Here is a 16,780-nt window from a genome sequence, read left to right as displayed (position 1 = left end):
AGCCAGCTTAGCAGTATGCCGCTCACGGGAAAATGAAACATTGCTCTTTATGCGTCCAGCCTCCAGCGCAGCGCACAGCGCCTTTGGCTACAGCCAGCCTCACCTGCTAGGGATCAGCAGCAGCTCAAGACCAGGTTTCTTTATATCTGCTCTTTTGGGAGCAAATATTTGAGGATTTAAACAGCCAGCCCATAATAGTAAGTTTGCCAACTGCTGGCCGAGCCTCTGTGAGCTTGTGTCTCAAGTCCAAGGAAAATTAAAATTGTGGACAAGAATTCCAGTTGGAAGTATGCTTGTGGTCTTTTGCTATCAAAAATAATCCCATTTCAGGGGCTTTTACATACTAGCAATCTATGTCATGATATACACAGGCTTATATACAAGTGCATCGTGCACTGAGGTGCAGGCATGCAGAAGACTCTGTCATTATTTTAACAGAAAAAGAGAAATTTTCATAGTGTCTCAAGAGGAAGCAATCTGAAAAAGTGAGGAGGAAAAAGGCTACAAATGCTAGGCCAGAAGTTTCTCAGCGTTGGTTGTCAAGCTCATATGCATCCCTCTACAGCACCGTGTTCATGAAGAGTTCCTGTTTTACTAAACTGTCCAAAAAAGATAGTAAGGAAATTTTTGAAAGAGATTTGTGAAGCAATCCTCCACATCCGTGACCAGAATGAGTGTTTCAGTGTCTGGTAGTTCTCTGCTATCTGTTAAAACTGTCCATCTCACTTGCAAACGTTTCTCTGTTGCCTGTGATAAGCATTGAGCCCACTTTAGAAGTAAATACCCGCATCTCATCCATCTGGAGTATTGGTAAAATATTCAAATAAAACTTTGGTCTTAAATACTGTGTTTTCCATCTATTCAATAATCATCAGAGATTTTTTTTTTATTTTGCTTTTTTTTGTTTTTGTTTTTGTTTTTGCAAAACAGCACTTCCGAATTTGCTCAGTAGTAGTTGGTGTAGCGTAGATGATTTACCTAAACGTAGGAGACATCGTCTCACTTCCTAAGCTTCCTATCTGGTGTTCATCTTTGGCTAGTTCCAGAGTACGCGAAAGCAAGTGGTTGGTCTGTGCAGATGAGCAATTTGTTGTTACCCAGGTCAGGTCGGCTTGAGCACACCTACGGCCACGAGGCTGATCTTAAAGATCCGTTCGCTGCACGCTTCAGGCTCTCGGGCTTTCGTGAAATGATGTTGGGCTTTTCTAAAAGCAAGCCCGGCCGGTTCAATAGCGGTAGTAATATGCGCTGTTTTCGCTTTGCTTGCTGAGAGCGTTGCCTCTGCGATCGCTGAGGAGTACATGGCATACGGTGCTGCCTATCTAATCGCATATGCAGAAGCAAGTGTAGCTGTTTCAACATTTATACGTTTTGAATTCCCTTCCCAACCCTTGCATCTAGGGCTCAAACTTTTCTGGTGTGTGCAGAATTTTTTAAACATTAAATTCTCCATTCAAATGCATCCTAATTCTTAATACTGTTCTGGATACCTTGAGCCATCATTTGCTTTTAAACAAGTTTTCAGGGCAGATTGTGCTGTTTGCATTCAGCCCTCCAAATCTGCCACCCGACTGTCTAAATTATTTTAACTGACGTAGTTTCTAATTTACTCTCTCCAGTTGAGAGAGCTCCCCGTAGCTTGTCTGTTTTAGCATTTAATTGCTGTATACTCTCACAAATTAAATTCTGTCGTGATCCATTTTGCTCTGCTGGTGAAGCAGTGATCTTTTCATCCGAGCAAGATGGTGCTCGCAGCCCGGCTGGAGGAGCTGCCGTGCAGGCTGCGAGGAGTGGGAGCTTGCCCCCTTCCTTTTCTTCAGGTCCCCCGGGTTTGTATGCCCGAGGACAGCTTTCCTTGAAAATGCTCTCCGTCGAATTACGAAGCACAGCGAAAGCGAAGACCTCAAAACTTGTCGTCTCAATAGGATTTTATATAGAGAAAAAGGGCTTTGTGTAACTATTTCACGCCAAGGTATGCAACAGATTGCTCCTCTTCAAATTTTTTTTAGCATTCTCTTTTAAATAATATGAAAAGACAGCCCTTTCTGCTGGAGGTCTTCATTTTGGGGGATGAAGGTGGTCAAAACTCATTGTTTCTTCTGATAAAATAGCAATATTCAGCTAGGAAACTTACCCTCCATGTTTAGGTCTTTCTTGCTTGATGTTTTTACAGTGCTTATGCGTCACTGTTAAGATATTCCTGCTGGCAAGAGAATTGCTATGTAGTGCTGAGTAATGAAGAAGTACAACACTTTTTGGTCTAGTTTCTGCCAAATTAAAGCATTTTATTGTTTTCATGCTCAGTGTGGATAGAAAACAGGACAGTTGCGTTTCAGGGACTGATGAGTGCAGTGCAGGGGCTGAAGGCTGGTGTACGAAAGATGAGTTCAGATGTTAGGAGGTAAAGTATATTCTGCTGGTTTCCACCAAATGTTAGGATAGGTCCTGTGGGGAAAAACTGTCAAATATTTTGATTTCTGTGCAGCTGTAGAAATGAGGTCGGTTTAACAGAAAATACAGATCTATTTCTTGCTTCCTTGTATTTCTGGTCTAGTCTTCTAACCTTGTAGAAGACTTAATATCAGGAAGTTGGTAATTACAGGGCACAAGATGATTAAAAATATATTTCAGGGGAAAGAAGGTTGCATTAAACTTGCATCATTCCATTCCCTAGGTTTGTTTTAAACTAAAAGTCCAAGTTCAGACCTTTTGTGTGGAGGTGTCAGTCTATTGGCTTGCTTGATTTGGGAAGGAGTTGGGACACTGCTTAGTAGTGGTCATCTGCAACCGTCTTTCCAGGAAAAATACATTGTCCACTTTACAAATGTGGTGCCAATTATCTAGTTTTACTGGCTTTGTTTGGATATTTTATTTGCTGTGAAGTATCTGCTCTAGGAGAGAACCAGAAGGATGTTTCCTATCATCGGAGACGCGCAGCGGCCTCTAGACGGAAAAGACCGCTATTTTGTGGCATTTCTTCGCATTTGTTGTAGAAAGAGAGCTGATTGCATGCTATGCAGATCTTTTACCGTGTCTGCCTTTGACAGAGCAGACCACGGGGTGCTCCCATCCGGAGCTTCTGAACCCCCATCGTTGAGATCCCAGGTGGGGTGGGAGCTGGCGGGAGCTGCCGCGTCAGCCCCAGCACCCGTGGGTCGCCTCGCTGCTGCTGGCTGGTGGGACGATGGCTTTGAAGCCTCTGCGATACCTTCAGTGTGCCTGGAAACCATGGACTACATAAATATGTTACTAACGCTGCTTTCCTTTACTAAAAATGAATGTGCAGCATCCTACTGATTTATGTGGTTTTGCTTGATGGCTTTATGTGTTTCTCTTTTTGCTTTCTCTGAAAGCAAAACTGTCTGGTTTATTAGGAAACCTTTGTTGATAGGGAAGCATGAAAGCACAGAATACCGACCAAAAGAGCATTCTTTTTTCAGTATTTTCTGTAGTTTCTCTTGCAAGAACTATACAATAACTAAAATAAAGGTTTTTAGCAAGCACTCTGTGTATTACCTTGTGAACCCAATAGCACGTGTTCCCAAATCTATTAGTATGTTTGAGCTGGAAGATAACCTACAGTCACGTTAAAGCCCAGGTGGTTCTAGGTTATCTTAAATCTCTCTTTGATATGCAGATATCGCATTTGCTTTTGCTTGCTTAACACATTGTCGGTCTTCAAGAATAAGGAAGGAGTTTCCAAGTTGTCCAGTTTTTAACAGGATGAACTTGTTAGCCTGAATTTGGTCAGCTCTGCCAGGAGTTTGTTCCCCTGTTTTGCTTTCCGAGTTGACTTTTCCCCAGACCCTTCTCAAAGTGTGATGGGCCAACGCCGGCTGTCGTAAATACGGGAAAAACCTGAAGAGTTGGTTGAGTCTGGCATGTTTTAAACTTTGAGAGTTGTTCCATAGTTAAAATGAGGAAAGCTGAGCAATTAAAAAATCCGTGTTATGATTCCTGTTTTATCTGTTCTAGCGCTCCATGTGCTCAGAGGAGACCAAAGTGACATCAGATGGGATTTTTCGTCTTAAATGGACGTTATGGATTGTATATCTTACCAAACTATACTTCTGTGTGAAATTACTCATCCTAGGCTACTGCTGAAGCTGTTACTGTGTATTCTACTCGTAGGCCTTTCTCTTGGATTAGGTTTTTCTCCCCTTATTTAAGAATTATTTATTCTTCTGCAAAAAATTTCTCTGTGGTACTGGGGTATGCCAGAACCTGTGACTGGTGGCCGCCCGTTTTCCTGGCGCGGGGTTGACTGCACACCCGTCTCTGCTCTCTGCACCAGCCGGCGCCAGCAGGTTTCACAAAGCATCGCTGATGGTCGTCCTTGCTGGGACACCTTACACCTTCCTCCTTTGTGCCTCTTATTCACCACGTCTGACTCAGATCACCTGCAGCTGCAGATGGCGAGAGGATGGTTTACCCAATGAATAACCCCCAAATGTAATTTCGAGCTATAGCAAAATTCTCCCGAGCTGATTTGCGGCTTTTCGAAGGCTGCGAGGTGAAGACACTCTGCTCTTGCCCTCAGTTCAGACTCACCACCGAACCGCTCGTTCGGTTGGGTTGGCTTATTTGCTTTGCATTTTTCAGTGATATCCCCTTGATAAAGACAACTTGTATTTCAGACCTGTTATTAGATAAAATAAGTGTGTTCATCAGACGAGAAAGTCGCTCTCCCCACAACGTACCCCCACCCCGAGTCGTGTTTGTGTCCATTGCCCCTTGCCAGGGCAGTCCTGCAGGGTAGCGAGCTGGGCAAAAGTTCCCCTTCGTTTAGCTGGGGACATTCACAGCTCCTGGAGCTGCTTTTCGTTGTCACCTGGAGAAGCGTCCACCCGACGGGTGATGTCGCGTGGTGGGCGAGCGATTCCTCCGGGAGGCTCCTAGCGAGCGGCCACGTTTCATGCCTTGGTCCGTCTGGGAGCTGTTTCTCCCAGGCTGTAGGTGCAGTAATAGATGAAGGAGAGCGAGGAAGGGACAAAAGACATGCGCTGTTAGAGAAAGAGCAAAGGAAAACAGTTTTTTTGAAGAAACATATTGTATAACTTGGAAATACTGAAGTAATGAAGAGTTCTCCCAGTTATTTGCATTACGTTGTGAATTGTTATCTTGGTAAGAAAAACTGTGGCACCACACTATAGATTTTAAAACCATTAAAGCATTTTAAAACCTGTGGTTTTTGACTGCAAGCATGAGCTTATCCTGACTGATTCAAAGATGAATCTAGTCCAACGTGTGACGACTGCTTCTGGTTGCTATAGCTCATGAGCAGAATATTTTCCTTTGTATTCGTCTGGGCCACCGTTTTCACACTGTAGCATGAAAGCTGAACGTTTACCATTAGGAAACAAGTTGCTCTCAAGTACAAACTGCTTCCCTGGTTTTGCCTAGAGAATGTGCAAAAAAGAAGGACCATCTCATGTTCCTTTCAAAACAGGAGCTGCAGTGGATCCGGCGTTCTGTGTAATTGGTTGTAATATTTAGTTATTCTAAAGGTAGAGGACAGTAACAGATTATTGTTGTTCCTATCTGTGTGATAATTGAAACTCCCCGATCGTACTTCCCATTTCACACGTTGTCAGAACCTTGGACCTTAATCTTGCTCTGTGAGTGACGGTCGCGGCCAGGGAAAGAGCACTTGTATTGTTTGGGATAGTCGCATCTGTTCAACTTGCTTCTGTTAAGAGTATTTGCATATTCTTAAGTCTTTCTTACGAGAGGGCCTAAATCCTTCTCGAGTGTTTGATGCATTTTTGAAATTCATTCATAAGGTATCTACATGCACTAATAGTTCTGTATAATATTGCTGTGCATAATCTGACAGATAAGGCTAGTTTTTTAAACAAGGTATTCTTTGGGGATGACATATTACATTCTGACTTATTCTACTGGGTGGAAATGTCAAGTACTTTGAAAAAGGATGCTTGAATGTTTTGATTGAATTAGTATTCCTCATTCAACACAAATTGTCAGCTGCAATAAAATGCAGTCTTATTGTGAGAACATCTTTCAAAAGAGTTAACAGCAGGGTTTTCTTGTTTGACTTTGTTACTAGAGCTTTATTACATATAATCATTCCTTTGCTACTTATACTGATATTAGAAACAATCAGGTAGATTCTTAGATGCATTTTACATTAATTTATGTCTGAATTACTGAGCTGTGAGCAACACCTTTACCTTGAAATACAGTTTAGGCTTTTATCTTGTCTTGTTTTTTATTTTTCTGTTTCTTGCCCAGTTCTGATTGATATTTTTGGTAGCATTGTCAACCTTAATCTTCAGAAACCTGTGACTCCTGATAGTACACATACAACACTAGTGAGAAGTAACCGTACTCTGAAAAAATTTCAAGCGTTATAGTTGAGTACTGAACCCTAATGGTGGCTCAGACTGGCAACTTGATATCCTGATAGCATTTTGTATAGAAATGTATGTATTATTCAAACCCATATCTTACGTGTGTTGAATAAAAACCTAGTCCAGTTCTCTAAAGGAGCAACTGAGATATGTTCCCATTTGCTTAAATGGATACCTGTAGTGGATGCCACTGTGGGATAATACAAGCCTTAATGACTAAGGGTCTGATATGGAATCACAGTGAAAAACCTCTTTCTCCATTGGACACACCTGTCTTCAGTGGGCCATCGTTAGTGATGGGTCTAGTTTTAGAGCTGGATTTTTGTCTCTAGAGAGGATCATAGCAACACATTGTGGCTGCACAGTTGGAAGAACAACAGTGCAGGTTTAATAAATGTGGGGGGTTTGTTTGGTTTATGAACATGCAGGTTTTATTGTAACAACCTTCTGCACCTTTAACATTAATTTTGTTTTGCGTCTGCTTTCAGGAATCTCCTTCTGGACGCAGAAAAGCACTTGCCACCAGCAGCATCAACATGAAGCAATATGCGAGCCCCATGCCTACACAGACAGATGTCAAGTTAAAATTCAAGCCTTTGTCCAAAAAAGTGGTATCTGCCACACTACAGTTCTCTTTATCTTGTATTTTCCTGAGGGAAGGAAAAGCCACGTAAGTAGTTTTTGGTTTTTGTTTTTTCTAACCAGATAGCCTGCTTTGTGTTTCTTTTCAAAGAATTCTTTGGGTAAAGAGCTCTTTTGGTGTAGAATGGCGGAATCTGAGAGTGTTCTTCAGCATACCTATCATTCCTGCCATACTTCATTTCTTAGTCTAAGTAGAAGTCATGTCTCACTCTGATTATAGTCTTGTGTTTTTCAGAGGCAAATAGTTGTCCTCTGTCATTATGGATATCTTAAATAAGAGCAGCTTAAAAAAATCTGCAGGTTTGAAAGCAGCAGGAGTGTACTTCTCTGCGTGTGTGTGTTCATCCAACAATACCCTTAGCAGAGGCCAAGGGAAATGTGGGAACGAGCACACCTTTTTCTATTCCACAAAGAGCCGAAGGCAGCTGCAGAGTGAGAGAAGGTGCAGTCGAAGGTGAGATCTTCGGCTGATCACAAGAACATCCTGTGCAAAGTGTTCACTTGTGCTCTGATTGCCACTCCTCCTGCTCACTCACTTGGTTCTGTCCCGCCCTTCAACTGCCTTTGGAGCACAGAGGATACAAGTGATTTTTCCAGATCCTATAACTTCTAGGAATTTCTGTCAGATTCAGGATATCAAATGTTGGACTATCCTTGTTCTTCCTGTCTGTCTCTACGTGTTGAGTATGGGAATGTAAGGATGGAAGAAAAAGAGGGAGTTGGGGAAGCTATTGCTCTAGTTCATCTTTTGCCTCTTTTTTAAAATTTCTTTTTCCCCTTAAATGCTAACAGTCTATTTCTGTTCTTGTTATTCGAGTGCACTTGCAGACATGGCCTTCTGTGACAGAAGATGCTTTAGTGCCCCAGAACAGTTATGTGAACAGCATTCCAGGCTTTGGCATGTTACAGCACTCATTTTGACACAAAAAAATATTTTTTGACTGCCTGTTTTGATAGTTACAAATGCATTAAAAGCACCTTCTGTTTCCCTCCCCAGAATAACCCGCTAGGAGCTACATTTTGAGCTGTTATGTAAGAATGATATTTTCAAGTATTGCATTTTTAGGTATGGTTTAACATAATGTAGCAGCTGAAAATGAGAAGATAAAGTCAGTATCCAATAGCCTGTTAACTTCTGGCAACCCACCAACATCCATGAACCACGAACAATAAATAGCTGCACTATTAGGTGGTGCTTTCTAGGGCCATAATTCCTAAAAAGTGCATCCTGTTAGGACAGCATATAACTTTGTCTGGAGAAAATCGATCCAATTCAGAGAATATACTCTCAGTTAAGACTAGAGCTTTAATACTGCCCTGAGCTGGGGATTGAAACAAAATTTGGTGTTTGCGAAAGCACTGTTTTGTTGTTTATATAACTTTGGGGAAGTTGAGATCATCCTACTAATCAAAAGAAAAGCGAGAATTCAGGTGTCAGATGCATGAACAAAAGGCAGTATGAGAAGACACTGGCCACGTCAAGGCTGGTTTATATTTCTTCCAAACCATTCTGGTTTTATAAAGTGAGACTCAATTTTATTTTATGTCTTTATTGCAGCGTGTTGCCTTGCAGTATCAAAGATCATCTGATTTCTTTGTGAATGTCTAAAACAGGGAAAGATTATGATACACAGAGGACAGGAAAAAGAAACAGTACTTCTGAGATCTTTTCATTTATAAACTTAACATGAAGAATTGACATGCAAAATCTGAGTACTCGTTACTGCCAGCTCTTCATCTCCAGAGCATTAGTGAGCTATTTTAGCTATGCGGTTAAAATGTGTTGCGTTTGAGTCTCCTGATACTACCTTTTTTCCTGTGCTTAAAGAGTTGATTTAATCTATTGATTATCAAAATAGGATGATGAACCCTGGGGGATACAGCATAAAAGGGAAGGTCTTTGTGACTTCCTGATAGTTACTTATTCTATATTTATTATTAATAGTTTTTATTTATATTATAAAGCACTTGCTCACCTCAAATTACTGTAGGTTCTGTGATGCTGATTATTTTGAACCTCAGAGTGGGAAATGATTGCCCCAAAGAATTTCTGGTTTTAACAGTATGTTAAATCACTGAGATTAATTCCTATATTTTAAGTGTTTCTGTGTTTCTGTCTAGATTTGAGGCATGGTTTGTATGGCATCTTTATTCCTTTAAATAATACCTTTAAAATAATTTGTCTAGCTCTCTTGACATTATTAGGCACAAAATCGACGCATCTGGTTTTGCTGTGATCAGCTTCGAAGTAGATAGAATATTTTATGCCACGATGTGTTTAGTTTCTAGTTGTAGATGAGTTATTATGTGAAATAAGCTATTTCTGTGCTTTCATAAAATCACAGAATCATGGAATAACTCAGATTGGAAGGGAGCTCCCGGGGCATCCAGTCTATAAGCTCCTGTTCAAAGTGGAGTCAGGTGCTAGAGCAGACCAGATTTTGCAAAACCCCCAGAATGGAGATGGCAAAACATCTGGGCAACTCTTCCCTCTGCTTGTCAGTGACTGTCTTCATGATGAAAAGGCTTTTCCTTAAATCAAAACCAAAAGGTTCTGATGTTCCTGTCCTCTGTCTCTCATCCTCCCACCACTGGCTTCTCAATAACCTCCTCACAGGGGCTGACAAGCTGCCGTGAGGTCTCCCCAGGGGTTCTCTTTCCCAGGCTTACCAAGTGCATCTCCCTCAGCCTCTCATTGTAGGCCCAGTGCTCCAGTCCTGACCATCTTGGTGGCCCTCTGCTGAACTTGCTGCAGTTTATCAACATCCTGTATTGAGGAACCCACCACTGGACCAAGTATCCTAAATACAGTGCAATGAGCACCAAGTAAAGCAGGGTCATGGCTTTGCACAATTTACTGGCTGCCCTATCGGCCTCTGGCTGCCAGGGCACACTGCCAGCTCACGTTCAGCTTACTCTCTACTGAGCTCCCAGGTCCTTTTCAGCAGAGCTGCTCCCTAACCAGGCAGTCTCCAGTCAGTATTGTTGCAAAAATCTGCAAAAATATTTGGTTAATCACCATAAAGCTATTGAAACTGTTTTAAAATAGAAGAGCTAAGACCACTCTTGCTTTGAGAATGACATTATGTACTTCACAAATGTTTTTAATGGAACTGACATACAACATTAATTTCTCTGAATATTTAGCTGTTGCCATGTTTTCAGTAAGCTAATGTTAGATATGAAAGATGGCAGTCATACGAAAGATACCTGTATGTGAAAGATACAGTCACAGAAGACTTGAAATAGTCCATTGAAACACAATGTTTTAATGCAAGGCAGCGCTGTTTTTACCTTTTAGATTTTTGTTAATAGAAAGCATTCCATTCAGAAATCAATATACATGAGTGTTTTTTCCTTCTTTCACCACTTTCAAGATGAGATCCAAGATGAGAGATCTCTGTGAAGAAAAGAAAGCATATGAATGCAGTAGTATCAGATATGGTATTAACAGATTTTTAATGCCTGGTTTGAAATTTGTTATTTAGAGATGAAGATATGCAAAGCCTGGCTAGTTTGATGAGTATGAAACAAGCTGATATTGGAAATCTAGATGATTTTGAGGAAGACAATGAAGAAGATGAAGAAAACAGAGTGAATCAAGAGGAAAAGGCTGCAAAGATTACAGGTTGGTTTCGCCATGGGGGAGATAATAGTTACCTTTGCTAACTACCAACCATAATCAATAGATTTTATCCTTACACTATGTTTGTACTATGAAATAAAAGAATATGTAGGATAACTTTATGGAAGAGGGACCCCTAACTCAGTGAAGTTTAATTTTCATGAACTCAAGAGGATTGATTTCTTTTTTTTTTTTTTTTTGGGGGGGGGGGGGCGCGGGGAGAGGGTCCTGTTTTCGGGAGGGAATATGTTAGGTAGTAGCATTCTAGGGAAGCAAAAAGCCAATGTGAACAGAGGAGTAAAAAGACACAGGGTCAACGAGCAAGAAAGCAAGAGATGAGCTAAGTGAAAGATTAAAGAATGTTTGGGAGAATAACTGAGAAATCAGTTACTCTCCCCAAATCAGATCCCATCGGGGGTACGGAGGTTCTACGCAATAACATGGTAATTTCAGGCAGCGTCCTTCTTCCTTTCGGTTGGGGGCTATCTCACTGAAATAAAATCGCGAGACTGTTAGAAGACTTTAACTAAATTTCATAGTCGTATTGTTTCAAGTGACACGGTATAATGGTGTTTGGATTATTTGTTGACAGAAAAAAGCTTAGCATGTTCAAGATAACTGAACTGTAAATCAGATCAAGACGTGATGATGTTAAGTTGTAGAGATCATTATGTAGTACTGTTTGAGATAAGTTCTGTAGGAATTCTTAGTATAAGAGAAGAATTAGGAAAGACAAATAATCTTTTGGTGCCATCCTTCATGCCTCCAGTGATCTTTAATAATGTCTGTCTAAATAACAGGATGTTTTGCTAAGGCAGGGAAAAGCATCTGAAACAAAGAAATGAACTGTTAAATCTGCTTGTGAAGATCCTGAGGAACGTTGGTTCGGTTATTTGAAGCACAGCTTGCATTGCTTGTTTTTTAGCTTTAATTGCCACTGTAATTCAGCCTGAAGCAGTTATTACTTAGTTGTATTTAGTGCTGTGAAGGGATGCAGATGTGTTTGTTTCCCCCAGGCTTTCCATTTTCAATCAAATGTTTTATACCCTGACCAAATCTGTAGTTATGCTGTATGTCTCCAAGATAGTGCAGATTGGAAAGTTCAGAATGAAATATTTGAGAGATAGAAGTAACATGTTCTTGGTGAAGAGGTGGAGAAATACCAGGCTGGTCACACGGAGATCACTCTGCAAGGTCTTTCTCTGTTCCCCTAGAGAAACTAGAAGAATCTAGGTGCATGTTCAAAACAGCAATCAAAAGCTAACGTGTTTGCCTAGGTCATCCTATAATCACAGAGCAGAGAAAGGCGCATGTAAGAGAGGCTACATCAAGTCTTGATAAACTATTGAGCAGATGTGTTTTATTAAGATATACCTAGATACTGCTTTGAGGACTGCTATAGAAAAGCAGTATGACAATAGGGGAAAACCAGGTCTTGCTCCTCAATTTTATTGCTTTTCCCATGTTCAGCAGCTAAATGAGCCAATACAAGATTCCTGACAAAGCAGAAAGCTGTTGTAGATTCATCTCTTCTGTCTACTGTCCTTTGTCTAAGCAGTGAATGTCCCTGGAGGCAGATGAGGAATGGTGAGCTGTCTGACATGGGCTAGAATAACTCAGAGGTTCTTTTCTCCTCAACTGTACACGTGCTACGTGTGTCGCACTAAGTGCAGCATGAGGTCCTAGCTTGATTTTACAGGTGTTTCAACTGTTATAAAGCCAAAATGATCTATTCTAACCAAACATTGCAATAATCACTTGAAAGACAGCAGTAAATTCGTATGAGCTGCAGTATCTACTTGTTGTTCAGCCTGTTCTGATACTGTTTTCTAATGATATGAGATGGGCTTAGGGTGTTTTTTGGTAGCTGTGGAGCCTGTGGGCAAAAGGTCAGCCTCAGAGATTTTTTTCTTCTTGTGTTCGTTGCAGCAACTGAGTTGCTTCATTGGCCTAGTGAATTCCTCCCGAGTTAACAACAAGCAGCATGGGAGGGATGGTGATTAGAAATCAGCACGTGTAGTTTCCCAAGCAAATGAGAGAGCATAAAACAAGGGCACTAAGTAAACATGAATAAGTAAAACATAAAGGATCTGTTTCAACATCTGTTCAAAAAGATGTAAAGATGTCTCTTGATTTCATTGGCAGTTGGAGTGACTCCTATAATAAATATAATGAATGGTGAAAACTAATAAAATGCAAAGAAAAACAGCTGAGGAACCGAGGAGTGGGGGGAACGCTGTCTCTGAGAGAAGGAGGCCAAAAAAAAAAAAAAAAGAAAGAAAGAAAAAAAGAAAAGGAAGAAATACAGATGGGGGAAAGGGAACAAAACTGATTTGGTGAAGTATTGTTTTTTTTTTTTTAATTTATTTAAAACATAATTGTGCTCGCAGGATCCCACAAAGTTAATTGAGGAAGTTACATAACCCGTTTTGAAAGCTTGCTACTCCCAACGTTTTCTCATCTGCTGCCTTGCGAGGGTGGTGGCAGACGGGCAGGCTGGAGTGCTTTCCCTGACTCAGAGTGCCCCGCGGCAAGCCGCTTCCCTCCCTCCGCGCGCCTGCCTTCCCGAGTGTGAGGCGGGCAGACTGCCCGCAACTGCTTCGCAGGGCTGATGGGAGCGTCACTCAGGTAATGTTTGTGAGCAGGCCTTAGAAAGTGAAGTACGAGCGGTAAGGGGGTGAGGATCATCAGCTTGCTTTGGAGTCAAGGTCTCGTTCCAGGAACTGCCTCCGGAGGGTGACCCGACGACTGAACCATTGCCCTTCCAAAGCAGGAGCTACCGAAGGTGCTGCAGACGTTCACTGCGGACACTGTTCCTTCTGCAGTGTGCAATTTTTTTTTTTAACTTGGGCCTAAAGTGTTACAGTCTGATAGATGAATAAATATATCCACCAGTGGGAGAGCAGGAGACACCTGCTGAAAAGGGCTCTAGGTGGTGCAGGTGAGTTAGGAAATGCTGCTTTCCCCCTGCGCGCTCTTCCCTGGTGTGTTGCATAACTTGGGTAAGGATCTGTGCCTCTGTTTCTTCAGCTGTATGAAATCAGTGAAGCAAGACTCGCCAACTTCAAAAGCTCTGTGGATGCTGGAGTGGTCAACACAGGAGCTGTTGCCATAAAACTGACTTAAGAGGAGACTAAAGGAAGTTTTCTATTCAAAACACCATTTCATAAAAAAAAAAAAAAATTCTTCACCTATCTCTAACTCTTTCCCCTTCCTCCCCAACATTTGTTGTTTACGTTTTTCAAATATAAAAGCTGTATCTTCATCTAACTGTTCTGTTCTGCATGAACATAAAAGTAGTATGTTCATAGTCATCATCCACGATGATTCAAATTTTTAGCTTCTATGTCATTGGAAAAGATGGCTTGAAACCTCCCAGAGTTGTTCTGTTCTTAGTCGTCAGTTGAAGATGAGACGTTCCAACATCGCTGAAGAAATTTGGCTCATAATTCACAGACGGGACAGTAATACACTGTGTTTCCCTTACTGGGTTAATTGGCACCTAGAGGCTCGTGCTGGGGTTAGCAGAGTGCCTCCTGCCCCACGCGCGGGAGCACAGTGACTCCCCGGGGGCGTCACATGGACTCGGCCCTGCGCCCGTGTGCTGCTCATGGCAGGAGTCTGGATTCCAGGGTATTTCACGAGCAGGCTGCTGGCGAGCAGCAGGTTTAACTCTTTTTTGCCGTTTTGCCAACTCATTTTTACCTCGTGCAAACTTCTGATGCTCTTATTCTTTTTTCTTCAGTAGCGCCAAGCAGCTTAAAGAGAGAAAGAGAAGAGGGGAAAAAAAACCCAACAACAGTGATTTATATGACATACTTGTAGAACAGGCTAATATGTGTTTGTAGATAATGAGATATATAAAAGATAATATAGGGCATAAATCTCCAACCTGCCATTTCCGCACTCCACAATATGACATAAACCATTTAGTATTGAAATGAGAAACATTGTAGTGCATATGGGTGTTTAGGTTGGCAGATGGGACCAGGTGATTCAGACCACATCAAAGAAGCCCTCTTTTTAAAGCTCTGAGTTTAATTTGTTATTTTCTGACAATAAAGACTGAATTGTAATTGTTTTTTTTTCACGTGCTGGAATAATAAATTGTAAATCTTGTCAGCATCTCACTCTGGTTTTAACTAGTAATTTGTTTGTACTACTGTTTTATAAGGTCAACTCTGTTTTATTTGAGTACAGCAAGGTATTTGCCATTGTGTATTTTGAGTCTTAAAAACTCTCAAAAGACGGTATTATATTTTGGATCTCTAAGGTTTATATATGATTTTATACTGAGTAAGCTGAGAGTTTTTGGCAGGAGGTTGGTGGTGCTTTTCAAGACAAGGGTCTTGTATGTTGGACCTAAAAATAAGGGAGTCAGAACAGTGGTATTAACTCTCTGTAGATACCTATAAATTTAGTCACAACTGAGTAGAGTTTGCTCTAAGATCGAGGGTGCTCGAGGGAAGGGGTGAAGAGGAAGTCTGCTCTGGCGATGCCACCTGCAGAACAGACCAGGTGCCATCATTTGGCTTGGAAGTGTGCAGATTGGCAAATCCGCACAACAGTTCAAATTTGGGAAAGAAGAGTTTAACTGCAAGCCTGAACTGCTTTCAGATTCTGGACGTGGTCTTTGGCTTCAGCTTCTGCACGCTGTCTGCGAAGGCAGGGAGTTAAGGGGCGCCAGCCGGGAGGGTGTTGCCCTCTGCAAAAGGATGGGTGTTAGGGCGCGCGGGGCAGCAATGGGCACCAGCCCGGGTTGGTACAGTCGTGACGCTACTCAGATTTCAGACTAGCATCGTGCTCCTTGTGATTAGTTCATAGCGTTAAGATTGCTGCCTGAGATTCAGGGACAAACATTTGCTTTCTCGAAGAAAATCTATATGAGAAAAGGTTAAGTACAAAACAGCCACTAGCTAAAAGCATTGTAAATGGGATCTACTGCGTACGTAAGAAATTAAAAGAAATCCAAGCATGACTGGCATGCAAATACAGTAAAGGCATCGAAAGAGCTTTAACTTCACTAGCAGTGCCAGAAGACATCATCCATGTATTTCTTTGGAAAAAGCCAAGAGATGAGAAGGCCTGATGGGGGCACAGGCGTGCGGCTGGAAGGAGCCTTTCTCTCGGCCAAGGTTTCTCCCGCCGATTTGCGAGCTCCCAGGATGGCCAGCTCTGTCCCTTGGTCGCAGACACCACGCTCAGTCCCCATTACTACAGAAATTTTGGCAGCGGCTGTGCGTAGGACTACTTCAAGGGGATCAGAGAGGAATTTCTCCCCTTGGGGCAGAGGAGCCTAAGACCTAGCTCACGTTTCTTTCTTTCTTTTTTATTCTCGAGTTATGAAGGCACTGTCATATATTAATATATTTTAGAAATTATTAGTTCATGGCAACTTGTAACTCCACTGTAGATCGAAGGTGAAATAGGATTGTGGCAAGCAGAGGTGTTACTGCCTTAAAATTACAGGAGCCAGGATGGTTTCCGTATGCATGCTCATAGCATATTAGTGATCGTGTTGTTTAGAACCATTGTATAAATTCAGCTTGTCATAGGTCAGATTTGAATGGACAGCGATCCTAAATGTTAAGTAATTGAAATGTGTGTGCGTGTATGCGTGTGTATACATACATACATACATACATATGTATATATATAAAAATACGTATGTGTGTGTGTAGTATTTTTTGTAGCCTTAAGGGCTTGGGAGGGATGTAAGTTGTTTTGGGGCTACTTTATTTTGATTAATAATGGTTCAAAATTCATTTTTTCTTTATGAGTCAGAAAACTGTTAATTAAATTATATGCAGTATATCTAAGTTTTGAACTGGTGTGCATGCTTACCTTCATAAAATGAATTACTGCTGCTGACACCAGGAACCCAACCCGGCAAGGTTTTGTTTTATGTACGTTAGCTGGGTTTATTGTCAAATTGTCACTGAAGAATTCTCCGCAGATGCTTTAGTGTTGTGATACATAGTGTAGTAAGAACTCCTTCTAAATGTAATCTTTTAATTAACAGCAAGTGTCTTCTCTTTCCCTCTCTCTCTTCTTCTAATAACAACATTCTTCTGCTTCTGTTTCATTAAATGCCCTTACTTTGCGTTTGTCTTGACTGGCTTCTATTTACAGAAATTGTAAA

The 16,780-nt window shown here is 41.4% G+C and overlaps 1 protein-coding gene across 5 annotated transcripts in view; it reads left to right on the top strand.

Annotated features, from left to right (window-relative positions):
- Nucleotides 1-16,780, top strand: part of EHBP1 (EH domain binding protein 1) — a 210,753-nt gene that overhangs the window by 71,548 nt on the left and 122,425 nt on the right. For all 5 annotated transcript variants that reach the window (XM_062571439.1, XM_062571442.1, XM_062571441.1 and 2 more), the window contains exons 6-7: nucleotides 6,860-7,041; nucleotides 10,502-10,641. In XM_062571439.1, the coding sequence (XP_062427423.1) occupies nucleotides 6,860-7,041; nucleotides 10,502-10,641 (322 nt within the window). The remainder of the gene's footprint in view (nucleotides 1-6,859; nucleotides 7,042-10,501; nucleotides 10,642-16,780) is intronic.

Source organism: Rhea pennata, chromosome 3, assembly GCF_028389875.1.
Source record: "Rhea pennata isolate bPtePen1 chromosome 3, bPtePen1.pri, whole genome shotgun sequence".
Taxonomy (NCBI): domain Eukaryota; kingdom Metazoa; phylum Chordata; class Aves; order Rheiformes; family Rheidae; genus Rhea; species Rhea pennata.
The sequence above is the reverse complement of the archived record's forward strand: the minus strand, read 5'-3'. Positions and strand labels throughout refer to the sequence as shown.